The 17,374-nt window shown below is 39.8% G+C and overlaps 1 protein-coding gene and 1 pseudogene across 2 annotated transcripts in view; both read left to right on the forward strand.

The window, feature by feature from the left end:
* Positions 1-16,994, forward strand: part of SPAST (spastin) — a 93,824-nt gene extending 76,830 nt beyond the window's left edge. For both annotated transcript variants that reach the window (XM_075535337.1, XM_075535338.1), the window contains exons 15-17: positions 3,058-3,128; positions 7,130-7,170; positions 13,739-16,994. In XM_075535337.1, coding sequence (XP_075391452.1) covers positions 3,058-3,128; positions 7,130-7,170; positions 13,739-13,861 — 235 coding nt within the window. In that variant the 3' untranslated portion in view covers positions 13,862-16,994. The remainder of the gene's footprint in view (positions 1-3,057; positions 3,129-7,129; positions 7,171-13,738) is intronic.
* Positions 898-2,305, forward strand: LOC142430257 (large ribosomal subunit protein uL4 pseudogene; annotated as a pseudogene).
* Positions 16,995-17,374: the final 380 nt, after the last annotated feature.

The following is a 17,374-nucleotide window of genomic DNA, read 5'->3' on the forward strand; positions in this document are numbered from 1 at the left end:
AATATGAGCATATGTTGGGCACCTTTCTTTGGAACGGGTACTTCTGTGAATCTCTTCCAGTCACTTGGCCAAGTAGCTGTCTCCCAAATTTCCTGGCATAAATGAATCTGTGTTTCCAGTGCTTCATCAGTTTGTTGAAGAAACATTTCAACTGGTATTCCATCCATTCCTAGAGCCTTGTTTTGGGCTAATGTTGTCAGTGCAACTTTAACTTCTTCCTTCAGCACCATTGATTCATGCTCATTTACTACCTCCTAAAAATGGTGGAATGTCGACTAGTTATTTGTGGTATAGTGACTCTCTGTAGCAGTACACTGACAGGGAGGTGCCAGAAGTTGGGGCTAGCACTTGACATAAGGAACATCACTGCTGATGTCAGGTGGATCTTGGCCCAAAGCAAAGAATACCAGAAAGATGTTTACTTGTGTTCTATTGACTGGGCCAAGGCACTTGACTGTGTGGATCTTCACAAACTGTAGCCTTGAGGAGCATGGGAATGTCAGAATTCATAACTTGTACATGGATCAAGAGGCAGTTCCGCAAACAGAACAAAGGGAAACTGCCTAGTTTAAAATTAGGAATTGTTTCACAGGCTTGTATTTTCTCCATCATACTTATTCTATCTATATTCTGAGCAAATAACACAGAGAACATGGGTTACACGAAGAATGTGGTATCAAGATTCAGGGAAGGCTTATTAACCTGTGATATGCAGATGATATAACCTTGCTTGCTGCAAGTGAGGAGAACTTGAAGCACTTGCTGATGAAGATCAAGGATTGTAATCTTCGGTATAGATTACAACTCAATGTAAAGAAGCTCAAAATTGTCACAACTGGACCAATAGGTAACATCATGATAAATGGAGAAAATGTTGAAAGTTGTCAAGGGCTTTTCCTGTGGGAGCCGCCGGGTAGAGAGGAGCGTGGCCTTCTCTCTTCGCCATGGCGTGCGCTCGTCCACTGATATCAGTGTACTCTGAAAAGGGAGAATCATCTGGCAAAAATGTTACTTTGCCAGCTGTGTTCAAGGCTCCCATCCGACCAGATATCGTGAATTTTGTTCACACCAACCTGCGCAAGAACAACCGGCAGCCCTATGCTGTCAGCGAATTGGCAGGTCATCAGACCAGTGCTGAGTCTTGGGGCACTGGCCGAGCCGTGGCGAGAATTCCTAGAGTCCGGGGTGGTGGGACTCACCGCTCTGGCCAAGGTGCTTTTGGAAATATGTGTCGTGGAGGTCGCATGTTTGCACCAACCAAAACCTGGCGCCGTTGGCATCGGAGAGTGAACACAACTCAGAAGCGCTACGCCATCTGTTCGGCCCTGGCTGCCTCTGCTTTGCCCGCCCTCGTCATGTCTAAAGGTCATCGTATTGAGGAAGTTCCTGAACTTCCTTTGGTGGTCGAAGACAAAGTAGAAAGCTACAAGAAGACCAAAGAGGCAGTTTTGCTTCTTAAGAAACTTAAGGCCTGGAATGATATCAAGAAGGTCTATGCCTCTCAGAGAATGAGAGCGGGCAAGGGCAAAATGAGGAACCGTCGGCGGATCCAGCGCAGGGGACCATGCATTATCTTCAACGAAGACAATGGTATCATCAAGGCCTTCAGGAACATCCCTGGAATTACTCTGCTCAATGTCAGCAAACTGAACGTTTTGAAACTTGCTCCTGGTGGGCACGTGGGGCGTTTCTGCATTTGGACTGAAGGTGCCTTTCGCAAGTTGGATGAGCTGTATGGCACCTGGAGGAAAGCCGCCTCCCTGAAGAGCAACTATAACCTCCCCATGCACAAGATGATCAACACAGACCTTAGCAGAATCTTGAAAAGCCCTGAGATTCAAAGAGCCCTCCGAGCACCACGCAAGAAGATTCATCGCAGAGTCCTGAAGAAGAACCCACTGAACAATCTGAGAATTATGTTGAAGCTCAATCCCTACGCAAAGACCATGCGCAGGAACACCGTTCTCCGCCAAGCCCGCAACCACAAGCTCAGGGTGGCTAAGGCGGAAGCAGCATTAGAGGTCAAATCTGATGAGAAGGGAGCTCCTAGCAAGAAGCCCCTGGTGGGGAAGAAAGGGGGCAAGAAAGCAACCATGGTGAAGAAGCCGAAAAAGCCTGTGGCAGGAAAGAAGGCTGCAGCTAGCAAGAAGCCTGCTGCTGAGAAGAAGCAGCCAGCAGAGAAGAAGCCCGCTGCATAAACACTTCCATGTGATGTCCTGGGAAGTTGTCTTTGGACAGCTTATTCTGAATAAAGACCTGCTGGAAACGGCAGTGGGAGACAAAAAAAAAAAAAAAAAAAAAGAAAGTTGTCAAGGATTGTGTCTTGCGTGGATCCATGATTGTTTTTTATCGAAGCAGATCACAAGATGAGTTGCATTATGTAAATCTGTTGCATGAGACCTCTTCAGACTGTTGAAAAGCAAGGTTGGTACCTTGACAGCACAGATGCATCTGGACCAGGCCATGCTATTTTCAATCGCCTCATATGTACTTGAGAGTTGGCCATTGGATAAGGAAGACCTAAGAAGTGTCTATTCATTTGAATTGTGGAGTTGGAGAAGATTATTGAAAGTGCCACAGACTGCTAAAAGGATAAACTGATCTGTATTAAAGGAAATATGGGCAGAGTGCTCCTTTGAGACTTCACCTTACATCCTTTTACTGTCAGGTGATACTAGTTTCTGGAAGAGGGACCTTGTGTTTGGAAAAGTAGAGAGGCGATGAAAAAGGGGAAGTCTCTCAATGAGATGGATTGACACGGTGGCTTTAACAGTGGCCTCGAGCATAGGGACAATGGTGAGAATGGTGCAGGACCTGGCAGTGTTTTGTACTGCTGTGCATATAGTTGCTGTGAGCTGGAACCCACTTGTGGCACTTAACCACAAACAAGGAACACACGTTGAATTGTTTTTGGCAAATGGGCCTTTCTTTGCCCTTATGTCAAACATAGCAAGCTCTTTTCATGACGAGAAAGTCAAATAGTTTTTATCTTAGAACATGAGGATTTAAAATTTGCAAAGATGAAAATAATTTGTTGTTCCTCCTCCTCCTTCCCAGAATGACTGATGGATACTCAGGAAGTGATCTAACAGCTTTAGCAAAAGATGCAGCACTGGGGCCTATCCGAGGTAAGTATATAAGAGCCTGAAATAATTACACGATTTATTTACCACTATTGATCAATCTTTTGTTTTAGTAGGAAAGCAATAGAGCTGTCTAATACTGGAAAACTTGGTACAAAAGAATCTCTCTATTAATCAAAAAACCTAAACTAATACAATTGAGTTGATTTTATAATAGTGCTACAGGAGAGTACAACTGCCCATTAAGATTCCCACGGCTGTAAGTATTATGGAAGCATACTGCCACCGTCCTCTCCAACGTAGATTCTCACCACTGACTTCGGCGGCCTGGTGCCTTATCCATTGTGCTGCGAGGGTTTCTGGTTTCTGTACTAGGGAGAGCTGACTTTTTCTTAGACATTTGTGATTTCTGTTGTAGTGGCTGCTATTTTCCTCCCTCCCTCTTCCCTTTTTATTCTTCATCAGAGCCCTTTAGAAATGTGAGAAAATCTTTCCTAGCTTATAGACCATTACAAAACCCGGCCACACGCTAATGGCCTGTAATCGTTATTTTATACACTTGGTAATAGGTAAGCAGCAGAAAACTCAGAGGAGGAGAAAAAACCAAATTTTTTAAAACAAGGAAATGTTCTCAAAATTTCCTACTTTTTTCCTTTCAGTATCCTAATTCCAGTTGAAAATAAATATGAAAAAAGTTCATGGAAAAGTAGAATGAAAAAATATACATAGAATTTTTACATAAACTTTTTGAAGCCCCCAGTATGTCCAAGGAAACTTGGAAATGTCTACTTTTGTATGTATCTTTGTTGATCTTGAGATACCATCATTGATTATTTTTAGGCTAGGTTATATTGAACTATGATACTACTTTAGCATAGATGTTTTTCACCGTCAGCATGGGCAGTGAATAGACAATACTCTCAAGTATTGCCTTACATTGCCAGGGTTTGCATAAGTGTTTGAGGGCCAAGAATCAGAATTAGCAGGTAACTAACTGGTGGAGACATTCCTTCACTCTTCAAATTGTTCCCCATCTCTAACTCCAGCTGTCGCTTCCAAAGCACTCTCTATTAGAATGTCATTAGTATTTTCTATTATACTTCTCTAAGTTCTAATAGTTATTGCAAATAGCAGAATTCAGACAAAATTCACTATTAAAGGAATTTTAAAGAAGTTAACAAGTTGTAATGCCAGTGAAAATTGCTTGAGGTTGAGTTATTTATCAAAACATGTTTCTAAATTCTATCAAGAGTGTTATTAAATGCCCGGACGGCATTTCCCTCTGCGATAGGTCTTAATCTGAACGCATTCTGCTTAAGCTCCATAGCTGAGCCCACCCATCTCCCCGATGTAAGTGCCCACAGGCACCCCATTGAGTAAGCCTCAGCTTGAAGGCACCCAGCTCCTCTTCTGTGGGTCAGCAAGTCCAACATCCCCTCTTAAGTGCTCCGAGGCACTCCCCTGTGCTACATGCCCAGCCTCCTGCACAAAACACTCATCGTTACTTGCTCTGTGGGGTGGGAAGTCCACCACTCTGCTCCATGCTCTTGATACTAGAAGGTTCTGCTGCTGCTTTTCCGATGGTGCAGGTGTCATGTGGATCCAGGAGGCTCACTGCACAGGGATCTCGGATCCAGGGACACACTGTACTCCTGGGTCTTCCTAGTAATAAGATCCCACCTCCTGCTTCTCAGAGGGTTCGTTTTATGTACATACAGGAGTTTCATGTACAGTCCGCGAGTCCAGTTCACAATTACTCAATGTATGAATCCTATCAGTAACTTCCCTCCTCTTGGTACCAGACCTGTGCAGCAAAAAGTTATTTGGCAGGAGTTACAGGACTAGAAAAGCCACATTAAATTTACTGCCCCTGCATCTACCTCTGCTGTGTTTGATAGTCCATTATAGGATACTTATTAGGGAAGTAACATATGACTACAACTTTGGATCAGGATCAACTTAGAAATAACAGAAATAAATTGGGATCAGGATGAGGTGGGTGTAGAATCAGGCGCACTCCCAGGCACCCAAGGTGGAGAGCACATTTAGGGGATTTCTGTTGCAGAACAGCGTCCAGCCCTGCCCCCAACGGCCCTGCTTTTGGTTGTGCATGCTCGCCTCTTAGCTGTGTGGCCCCCACTGCTGTTGGCCTCTCCACTATTGACTTTTCTGGTATTAACTGGCCCATCTCACAGGGTACAGCAGCTTACTCAATTCTGCTGCCTTTCCAAGAGCTTTCTGCCACCACCATTGGCTCCATCATGTGGCCTCTTCCAGACTGTCACCATTGTCAGTGTTACAGCTCTTGACCCCATGCTTTAGGATGCTTCTCCCCTCCCCTCTCTAGTATTCTTTGCTCCTTGCTGCTAAAAACCTCTGTCTCTTGACTGGTTGCATAAAGCAAATTCCCTGTCAGTTTCAAACCACGGCTGGCCCAGTAGGACCACAAACTGAGCAATGCTCTCAGTGAACTAACTGCAAGACACACGATCCTGGTAGGTGGATTTTCCTGCCACTAGTTTTGTAGTTAGTGACCAGTCTTTTGCAAAGTGCATAAAATAGGTCAGGCACAGTACAGACAGTGGCCAGGGTTCCAAGGAAAGTATCAGTCATCAAGTTGTTTATATCTTACTCAGGAAATGGCTATCAGCCCAAGCAATCACCTGGGTCAAAGCAACAAACCTGAGCCCCCCCCCACTCAATTTGCTTCTCCAAGAATTGGAGCAAAAGTGGTTGCTTAGGGCTTCACGAATGCACGCACTCACCTCACTGCCCCGCATCCTGAAACACAGGCTAGAACTACCCCTGTGGGTTTCTAAGACAAAGTCTTAGGGTAGTAGAAAGCCGCCTTTTTCCCATGCCGTAGGGCTTTGCGGTAGGGGTATGGCGGATATCACGCTATTTTTATAAAGAATCAAAGCAACAGCCTACACAGAAGAACTCCTTTCACCACAGGTAAAAAGACTCCTGTTTCACTGACTGATGATCGAGTGGAACATGGAACTTGTAGCCTCCAGAAAACTTTTAAAATTTTCTTTTTTCTTTCAAGAAAATATAGACAAATGCAATTGAATAAGAAAGATATTTTAATTTGTTTTATAAGTCTACATAATATAAATGATGAAGAACTGCTTTGGAGAGTGATAAGCAATCATGAAGATGGATTTTGAAACTATGCATGAAGCATTTTTAGTCAAACTGCTTTCAGGAAAATGATGAGGCTTTCTACTCCAGGAAAGAGTGTTAGTCTTGGAAACCCACAGGGACAATTCTACCCTGCCCTACAAGGCTGTTATGAGTTGGCATTGACTCATTGTCAGTCAGTCAAACTGCTTGGTACTAGCAGTTGTGCCTCTTTTTTTAGTCATTGGAGGCACTGAATGCAATAGCTTATCCCTCACGTTGGTAGGAATATCTCGACATGCCACACACCACTGGACCCCTAAAATTTTACTGAGGGGAGGGTACCTGAATCTTCGTTGGGTTAATTTCCCAGCCCCTTGTATGCAGATATTGTACCAATGAATCTAGAGTCTTTGATACATCCTCCTTAGTGGATCTAATCAGCATAATGTCATCAATGTAATGGACCAGTATGACATTTTATAGAATAGACAGGTGGTCAAGGTTATCTAGTTCATATAGTGAACACAGAATAAAGGATTTTTATTTTTCACAGCATTTAACTATCATTCTGAAACAAGCATTGTTTTTAAAAATTAATGCTATTTGTAAAGAATATATCACATTTAAAAATTTCATTTTAATTTGTAAACACTATTCTCCTCAAACTATATTTTAAAAAACCTTGGATGATTCCCAGATAATTATCATAAGGGAACAGTATTCTAAGTATTTATCAATTATATTTTTATATATATTTTCCTTTAATGACTTTATCAAAATTAGTTTTATGGAATGATTTATAATAGCTGAAACATGCTATTGGATAATTGTGCTCTTTTCCTCTTCAGCAGAAAAAGCTTATGATCTCTCTTTTTTTTTTAACATACTTGACTTTTGCATTTTGTATTTATATTTTACAGAACTGAAACCAGAGCAGGTGAAGAATATGTCTGCCAGTGAGGTATTACTATTTTACAATGATCTTTTCTTAGGTTGAGTCCAGTATTCTATAAGTCTTGTCTGGATTCTTTTTGTTTTTGTTTTTTATTCTTCCATGTTATTATTTGATTAGAAATAACAAAATTAATTATGTTCAAAGTATGGAAGCCTATGAAACTATCCCCATTAATACTGTTCTATATAATACATATTTTATATAGTCTAATTTATTTTCAATTAAGTCACAGTATGTAAATTAAATAAAAGAAAATTATGGGAAAGGTAAGGATTTTATACATTCTAAAAATAATCTTCCAGGACATTGGGCCTCCACACAAGTACTCCCTCAATGCAAGAATATTTTCTTCTATTAAATTGGCATTCTATGATGCTCACCTTCCCAACACAACCGCTGAAGACAGAGTGGGTGAATAAGCAAATGTGGTGAAGAAAGCTGATGGTGCCCCGGCTATCAAAAGATACAGCGTCTAGGGTCTTAAAAGCTTGAGGGTAAACAAGCGGCCATCTAGCTCAGAAGCAACAAAGCCCACATGGAAGAAGCACACCAGCCTGTGTGATCACGAGGTGTCGAAGGGATCAGGTATAAGGCATCATAAGAACAAAAAAAAAAAATCTTAAAATAGTGAATAAGGGGGAAGTGCAAAGTGCAGACCCAAAGCCCATTTGTCGGCCACTGGAGATCCCCTTGCAGAGGTGTCTAGGGGAGGAGAGGAGCCAGTCAAGGTGCGATGTAGCACCAATGAAAAGTACAACTTTCTTCTAGTTCCTAAATGCTTCCTTCTTCTCCCACCCCTACCCCCACACACACTATCATGATCCTAATTTTACCTTGCACGTCTGGCTTGACCAGAGGATGTACACTGGTACAGATAGGAACTGGAAACACAGGAAATCCAGGGTAGATGATCCTTTCAGGACCAGTGGTGTGAGTGGTGATACTGGGAGGGTGGAGGAAGAGTGGATTGGAAAGAGGGAACCAATTACAAGGCTCTATCTACATGTGACCTCCTCCCTGTGGGGACGACAACAGAAAAGTGGGTGAAGGGAGACATTGGACAGGGCAAGATATGAGAAAACAATAATTTATAAATTATCAAGGGTTCATGAGGGAGGGGAAGCGGGAAGGGAGGGGAAAAAAAGAGGACCTGATGCCAGGGGCTTAAGTGAAGGGCAAATGTTTTGAGAATGATGAGGTCAATGAATGTACAGATGTGCTTTACACAATTGATGTATGTATGGATTGTGATAAGAGTTGTATTAGCCCCTAATAAAACGATTAAAAATAATAATCTGCCATTGTAGATTATGTCGAGCCTCTAGGAGAGTTCATAGAACTCAGAAAAGTTACTCTATCCACAGTTAGGATTTATTACAGCAAAAGGACACATTAAAGTAGAAAAGAAAAAGAAGCAGCTAGAGTCCAGGAGAAGCCAGATGTGAGCTTCTAGACCGGTTCTCTTTTGATTGAGTTTCTTGACAGTGCTTCGTTTTCCCAGTAAAAGTCTATGTCAACTTAGACAAAGTATTGCTAAACAAGGATGCTCACTTGAACCTTAGTAACCAAGGCTTATATTGGAAGTCAGTCATACAGATTAGGAGCGTGAGCATTTCTCTTGAATGTGTACCATTGTGGCCCAAGGCCACCACCACAGATTACAACATTCAGTTAAACTGATTGCGCTTCCCGGAGGTGACGTTCAGTTCAGGCCATGGATGTTCTCTCTTAGAACCATGGCCCAATTTATCTGTAACTTGGTGAATGCTGCTGTGACTTCCTGAAAGGAAGCCTCAATGGGCCACATGCTGGCACTCCTGCTGAGATCCCTGCAGCTAGTCAGAGCCGGGGACAGTCCAACAGAAACATGGGTGAAAGGAGACAGTGTAGTATAAGTTATGAGAACAGTAATAATTTATAAACTATCAAGGGTTCACGAGGGAGAGAGGGTGAGGAGAGGGGAAAAAGGAACTGATACCAAGGGCTCAAGTAGAAAGAAACTTCTTGAAAATGATGATGGTAACATGTACAAATTTGCTTGATATAATTAATGTATAGATTATTAGAAGAGCCCCCAATAAAATGATTTATAAAACGCAAACAAAGAAATATTAACATAAAATGAGTGTGTTCAAATGCAAAGTGACAGTAAATTTTTTTTTGAGGCTTCAAAATGAACTTGTAGCTGTCTGATTCGGGTATCTTGTACATTGACTATAAGCAACTACAATGCTTAAAACCTTTGTGTCAACAAAATCAACAAAAAATATTTTATAAAAAAAAATTTTATGTTTCTTAGAAATTTCCTCCCACTTTGGTGCATAGCTACCGTTACTTTTAAAAATCATGTTTAAAATTTAAGACTTAAATCTCCTTTTTTCTGATTTTTAGCTTCCATTTTAATCTCACACTTTTCCTTATTTGGGGGATATACATATATATCTCCCCAAACCAAACCCACTATTATCAGATTGATTCCACCTAAAGCAAACTTTAGAGGTTTTAAGATTATGAATCTTTACAGATACAGATAGCGGAGAGTTGGTAAGTTTGAACCATCCACGTCCTTGAAGTTAGTAGCCCCATGCCTAACCCACACGGTGACCAGGGCTCCCATGTACATACACACAAACACATGACTTGATTCCAAATCAGAGCAACCCTCTATGGGTTTTCCAAGGGTGTAACCCTAAGGGGAGAAGATAGCTACATCTTTCATGGAGGCTGGTAGTTTGTTTCTTTCTTTTGTAGTTTTCTTGATATAGTAACCACATGTCATACACTTCCATAGTCAGTTGCTTTTTAAAAGAGATGTGTATACATCATCACAATCTGTTCAAATGCTACCTTACCCCTGTTTGCTGCTTCTCGCTTTCATTGTTGCTCCTCAAATCCCTTGCTCACACACACCCTCATGTCCCAAAGAAGCCATTGCATCAATTATTGTCTGTGTATCCACTCTTGTGCTTCATAAACTGGGAAACCCAACAGAAAAAAATAAAAAACAAAATAGCAAGAAGAAAATAATTTAAAGATTAAAATAAAGAAAAGACCACCAAAAGTATTTAAAAAGCCAGATAAGTAGGAGGCAAAAGATATTTATTTAGGTATAAATATAGGCGTGTATATATGTAAATAATATGAAACAACAGGGATATAGGTCAATGTACATATATTTAGATGTTAAATATCAGGGTAGCAGATGGATATTAGGCCTCTACTCAAGTCCTGCCTAAATGTGAGAACATTTTGTTCTAATAACCTGGCATTCTGTGATGTTCACCTTCCCGACACAATCGCTGAAGTCAAAATGAGAGCAAAAGCAAATGTGGTGAAGAAAGCTGATGGTGTCCTGGCTGTTAGACGATATAGCAGCTGGGGACTTAAAGGCTTGAAGTTAAACAAGGCCACCTCACACAGAAGCAACAAAACCCACATGGAAGAAACACACCAGCCTGTCTGATCACCGGCATTGAAAGAACAGATATCAGGCATGAGAGGACCCAAAACAAATGATCAAATTGAATGAGGAAGGTCGGAGTGGAGACCCAAGGCCCATCTGTAGACAGTTGGACATCCCCTCACAGAAGGGTCGGGTCACAAGAAATGACGAGCCAGCCAGCATCAATGAAACACAACATTCCTCTAGTTCTTTAACTCTTCCTCCCCTCTATTATTTGTGTGTATTTCTCTTTTTTTAATCATTTTATTGGGGCTCTTACAGCTCTTACAACAGTCCATACATAATTGTATCAAGCACATTCGTACATATGTTGCCTTCATTTCCAAACATTTTCTTTCTACCTGAGCCCTTTGTGTCAGCTCCTCTTTTTTGTTTTTAATTGGGAGCTTGTACAACTCTCATCACAATCCATACATACATTCATTGTGTCAAGCACATTTTACATTTGTTGTCGTCATCCTCAAAACATTTGCTTTCTACTTGAGCCCATGTTATCTATCAGCTCCTCTTTCACTCCCTCCCTGCTTCCTCTCCCTCAGGAAGCCTTGGTAATTTATAAGTTATTGTTATTTTGTCATGTATTACACTGTCTGATATCTCCTTTCACCCACTTTTCTGTTGTCCATCCCCCAGAGAAGGGGTTATATGGAAATCTGTGATTGATTCCCCCTTTCTATCCCACCTACTCTCTACCCTCCTAGCTTCGCCACTCCTGAGGGGTTCATCTGTCCTGGATTCCCTGTGTTTCCAGTTCTATCTGTACCAGTGTACGTCCTCTGGTCTAGCCGGATTTGTAAAGTAGAATTGGGATCATGATAGTGGGGAGGGATTGGGGGAGGAAGCATTTAGGAACTAGAGGAAAGTTGTATGTTTCATCATTGCTACCCTGCACGCACCCTACTTGCTTGTCTCCTCCTCATGACCCTTTTGTAAGGGGATGTCCAGTTGCTTACTGATGGGCTTTGGGTCTCTACTCTGCACAACCCCCTAATTCACAATGATGATTTTTTTGCTCTGAATTTTTTATGCCTGTTACTTGATCCCATTGACACCTCGTGATTACATGGGTTGGTGTGCTTCTTCCATGTGGGCTTTGTTGCTTCTGAGCTAGATGGCCGCTGATTTATTTTCAAGCCTTTAAGACCCCAGACACTATATCTTTTGATAGTTGGGCACCATCAGCTTTCTTCACCACATTTGCTTATGCACCTGCTCTGTCTTCAGCAATCGTGGTGGGAAGGTGAGCATCATGGAATGCAAGTTTAATAGAACAAGATATTCTTGCATTGAGGGAGTAATTGAGTGGAGGCCCAATGTCCATCTGCTGCCTTAATTCTAAACCTATAAATATATGCACGTAGATCTATTTCCCCATCATAAATATATTTACATATGTACATGCTTGTATTTAGACTTCTATAAATGCCCTATGACTCCTAGTTCTTTCCTCTATTTCCTTTGACTTCCCTCTTGTCCACTATCATGCTCAGCCTTCATTTGGGTTTCAGTAATTCTTCTTGGTTACATTGCCCTTGATCAAGTCCTACCAGGCCTCCTAAACCCTCCTGGCCACCAATTTTGGATCACTTGTTGTTCCCTTGTCCATGGGTTTGTTAACACCCACTTCCTTTCACCCACCTGACCCTCTCCCATGTCCCTCCAGAACCGTTGATCCCATTGTTTTCTCCTCCAGATTGCTTATTCTGCCTGTCTTATTTAGATAGACCTGCAGACATAATAATATGCACAAAAACAAGACAGAGCAAAACAAAACAACAAAAAACCAATGACACCCCCCCCCAAAAAAAAGCCTTTAAATAGTTCAAGGTCTGTTTGCTGACCTTAGGAGTGTTTTCCAGAAGCTGGTAGTTCTGAACCACTGACCTTGAGGTTAGCAGTCCAACACTTACCAAGCAGGATATTTATATAATCTTATTCTTCCTAAAGTATCTTGTGTGTTTTTAATATTTTAGGTATAATTTGTCACAAAATCCCATAAATAAATTATTTTTAAGTGTTCTTAAGGTCATAGAATAAAGCTACTATTTTAGTCTGAGAAAGAAAGCATTGTACATGACTGACTTCTCTTCACACAACTCCCCTCCCTCTTCCTTGCATCAGGGCAGATAAAGTTCAAATCTTAGTACTTTGGCCAGCTAGTTGAACTAAAAAGCCCTTTTATTTGGGGGCCTATAAATTTGGCCCTTGGCAAGGTCATATGCAATAAGGAACATAGGGCTATGGTCAGCAACAGTAGTTAAACCACCAAATAGCAAATGTATTCCAACCAGTAGTTTGCAAATTCCAAATCTACTTAAATGTCCCATATACATTTATTATTTCAAAGGTTCTGTGTCAAGACTCCTAGCACAGCTTATTAGTTGGGCTCTCTGCTCCAGTAGTACCAAGGCAATGATGTCAAGGTTCAGTTGATGGAGAATTTGCTCTCAATCTCACTCCTAAGTCATTGATTGGATTCGTTTTCTTTAACACTTGTTGGGCTGAATGCCTCCGTTGTCATTGGCAGTGGCATGGGGATGTCCTCAGTTCCTTGTCACATAACCTCTCCAACATGGCAGTTTGCTTCATCAAAACAAGCGAACTGAGAAGGCAAGAGAGAAAGCAGGAAGATGAATATCCTAGTTTTTATAACCTAGTCTTAGAGTTGACAACCTATTACTTCTGGTGATTATTCTTGGTTAGAAGCTAATCGCTAGCTCTAGCCTACACTTAAGTGTAAGGGAATCTACTAAAGGGAATTACAAAAGGTAGGAAGTACTGGGAGATACATAAATCAGAAGCTGACTACTATATCCATAACCAAATACACAAACATTTTAATACTTAGAGTCAAAATTGGTCTATAAAATCTGATTTTAAATTGAGATGAATCCTTTCAACATACTTTCATAACTTCAAAAAGCATTATTGCTTATATTGTGGGCTTTTCTGATGTATAATAATATATAAAATATACTTAAATGGTTTTCGTCATAAGAATACACTCGTGTGGTACTATATTAATAAACAGCAGCATGATTTCTTTTGCTCATTGTTAGATTACTACTGTGTATGAGTTGATAATTTGTATTGTCTTTTTTTTTAATCTAGATGAGAAATATTCGATTATCTGATTTTACTGAATCCTTAAAGAAAATAAAACGCAGCGTGAGCCCTCAAAACTTAGAAGCATACATACGTTGGAACAAGGACTTTGGAGATACCACCGTTTAAACATCAACCTGCAAAACCCTCCAGAACATTTTAGTTACCAAGACATACATGGTCTGCAATGAGCAGTTAGATACCAGCTACAGAAAATCAACCTAAGTTTACAGGACTTTTCAGTCTTACAATTATTTATGCACTAAACTTGAAGGTGAACCAGAAAGCAAATTTAAATAGAGTATGCATTGCGAATTGAGTATTTTACTGCTTAGGCCTCCTCACCTCGATGGTCATGGTTTTCTCAATGGGCACTGTGAGAGCACATTAAAAACGAATTTTGGTCTTCTCTACTGATTAAATTGTTATGTAAATAGTAATGTGTATATTGTTTTGCAGAGGGAAAGTATTCCAGGGACAGTGAATGGTAGAAGACACAAACCTTTTGTTTGTCTTTTGACATCTTAAAGTATTCACAGTCTCCCTATTTTCCGAGCCCTATTGGTGTGGTATTACCAGGTGGACTGCTAACTGCAGGCTCTGCAGTCTGAAACCACCAGTGGCTCCATGGGAGGAAGACGGGGGCTCTCTAGGCCTCGGAAGCAGTTCCCGCCATGAGACCTCCCAGGGGCAGTTCTATCCTGCCCTGCATGGTGGTCACTGTGAGTCAGTCTTAACTGAATGGCAATGATTTCTATGGGGTTTTTTTTGTTACTGTTGTCTTAACTCTGATGATTGGATTGCCAAATATTAGAAATGTCATTATTTTTTCTTGTCTTTTTACAACTTCAGAGTGCCAAACAAAAACTTTTTTCCTGTGTCATGTAGGAGAGACTATTTTAAGGACCTTTTCTCCTTCGTAAATATGCATACATTAAAAAATTGTTTTATTCTTGTCTTTCTACCAAACAATTTAGAAAACCGCTATGATAGCAACAAGGCGAATCTAGTAAATAGCAAAGGAGAAGAGTTGAACACTTGAGTTGCTTTGCTACATAATCTGTAGACCAGTCTTCATGTGCCCTCAGTGTTTTTATTTCATTTGTCAGAAACCTATTGTAGACTGTTAACTTATTTCTAATAGGATTTATTTTCTGCTGGAATTACTCTTAGTTCTGAAAAGTGGGCAGCCTCTCTAAAAGTGGTTCTAGTGCAGTGGTTCTCAACCTGTGGGTCTTGACCCCTTTCACAGAGGTGGCCCGATTCATAACAGTTAAAAATTACAGTTATGAAGTAGTAAGGAACATAATTTTATGGTTGGGGGGATCACCACAACACAAGGAACTATATGAAAGAGTCGTGGCATGAGGAAGGTTGAGAACCACCGCCCTAGTGCAAGAGAAGAAAAACACGGAGTGAAGGCATTTCTAATTTACTTATTTCTTACTGTTTACAATAATAAGCCAGTGGAACTACCAAATTTAGTTCTTAATAATTATTAGTCTCCAATGAAACTTTAAAAGTACTGAATTTTTATAGGTGTCTTGTCCTCACTTTATTAACTCAAAAGTAGCTCTAGTTTGTCAGTTTGTTCTTGCTCACTGTCCCCCACACCACCCCACCCCATCTCCCACAGATGTACAGTAATTGTTTCTTGTTTATGTATATATGCTTGGTTTTTATTATAAATATGTCACTGTAGCAATTAGACATGCATATTATGGCCTTTTAAATATTTTAATAAAGGCAATTGAATATTTGCCTTTAGTTTACTGGGTAAAAGTTTGTTTACAGAACTTTTCTTTGGTGCTTAAGGGATGTTATAAAAACTTTATGGTTGGAAAATGCCATGGGTGAAAATGTCATTTAGGAAAACACTTTTTATTTTGTCACAATAAGAACTAATTACAAATTTGCCCCTACTAGATAAGAATTTTATAAAAACAGACCTTACTATTTTGTTCCTGTGCTTGTTAAAAAATTTAAGTAGAGAAGATCTCTGATTTCTTAAGATAATGCACTGTTTGTAGCCCTAAATTAAGTCATGTATCTTCTCAGCATGACTTGAGAACTCCTTAAATAATTAAAATGAGATTTCAGAGAAATACAAAAGAAAAAATTTAACCAGAGCTATGCATATTTTAGATTGAGGAATACCTTTTTTAACATCTCAAACAGCATCATTTATAAAATACTAACAATGAAAGGTTGGAAAGAGTATATACATGATGACAAAAACTAGGAAAATCTCAAAATTCAGTAAAGCTTACGATTTCATTTTGTGGTTTCATTTTGAGAGGATTAAGATGACTAGGACCTGGAGAAGCTTTCCAACTATTAAAGGTATTATGTGTTTTCAGATCAACTTTTAAGATGTAATTGAATTTAAAAATATCTGTCTACAGTAATTTCATATCGCTCATTTTTATTTGAAAAGGTTTTTGATGGTAAAGAGTTCAAACGTTAAAGTCAAGTTAATGTCATAAGCATTGAGTCAAGTTATATTACTACATCCATCCATCTATCCATATATAGCAGTTACTTTTCTTCCGTGATCAAATCTGAAATTGAATGTAGTGCTAGAGAACTGTTCTCTGTGACTTCCTGTGACCCGATATTATTTTAAGTTAGTTTCTTTGATATAAGAGCCATGAAAATGAAATGATATCATAGGAAGTAAGGAATTGCTTTGGTCCTTTTCAATAAAGATAGAAGTTGCTTAAGTTTTCTGACAATAATAGCCTTACATTGTGACCTTTTAGATAACTCCGTTAAGCCCCAAGTCACAGTACTTCCTACAATGCTGAAACGTTTCGCGTTCGTGTGCCCTTAATTTGTAATCTGGCAAGAGTTTTGTAAACTAAAACTTGTTAATAAAGTTTGGTCGAAGAGAAAGAATAAAAATCTCCAGATAAAGAGTCTGCCCATGGAGGCAATTGGATCTCTGACTTGCAGATTCCCTCTGTGCTCGAGAGGAATGGGAGGAAAAGCAGATATTAGAATTCTTACTAAATAAATACACAGCAGTCTTTGTTTATAGTGTAAAACTCTTTATATTTTGTACAAGAACTAATTCTTTGGATAGAATGACGCATTTACAGTTTGTTTTTGAACTGAGTCGTTGGATTTTCCTTTAAATACTTGTCTCAGTTTTATTTTGGCCTTTTGTACTTTGCTTGGAAAGAAATTAATTAAAGGATTCAGTTGTATGAAAAGGGTTTTTGATTTTTCCTAATGAATTGGAAATAAATTATAAGATTTATTTTGTGTTTAATGTTTTTATTAAATCTTTTGAGATATCGGGGCTTCCTGTTCTGTTAACACCGGAGTAGTTTTTATTAGACTACTCTTCCCAAAAACAATGATAAATTCTGAAGATAATATTAAAATTAATTATTAGAAAGTACTAGAGAGCAGACTAAAACTATGGAATCCAATCCTTGAAAGAAGGCAAGTATATTATAAGAGAGATCTACATTAATTGATTTTTGCCCGAAGGTTAATTTACAGCGTGTGCAGCTCACTTGGAAATAGAATTTTAGCAGAATGCGTCAGTTGGGTGGCCTGGAGAGAGAGTTTGAGCTTCCTTTGATGGAAATTTTGAAAAGGACAAAGCATCAGAGACAGAACAAGCTCAAGCTT

This window comes from Tenrec ecaudatus, chromosome 17 (genome assembly GCF_050624435.1).
Source record: "Tenrec ecaudatus isolate mTenEca1 chromosome 17, mTenEca1.hap1, whole genome shotgun sequence".
In the NCBI taxonomy this organism is placed as follows: domain Eukaryota; kingdom Metazoa; phylum Chordata; class Mammalia; order Afrosoricida; family Tenrecidae; genus Tenrec; species Tenrec ecaudatus.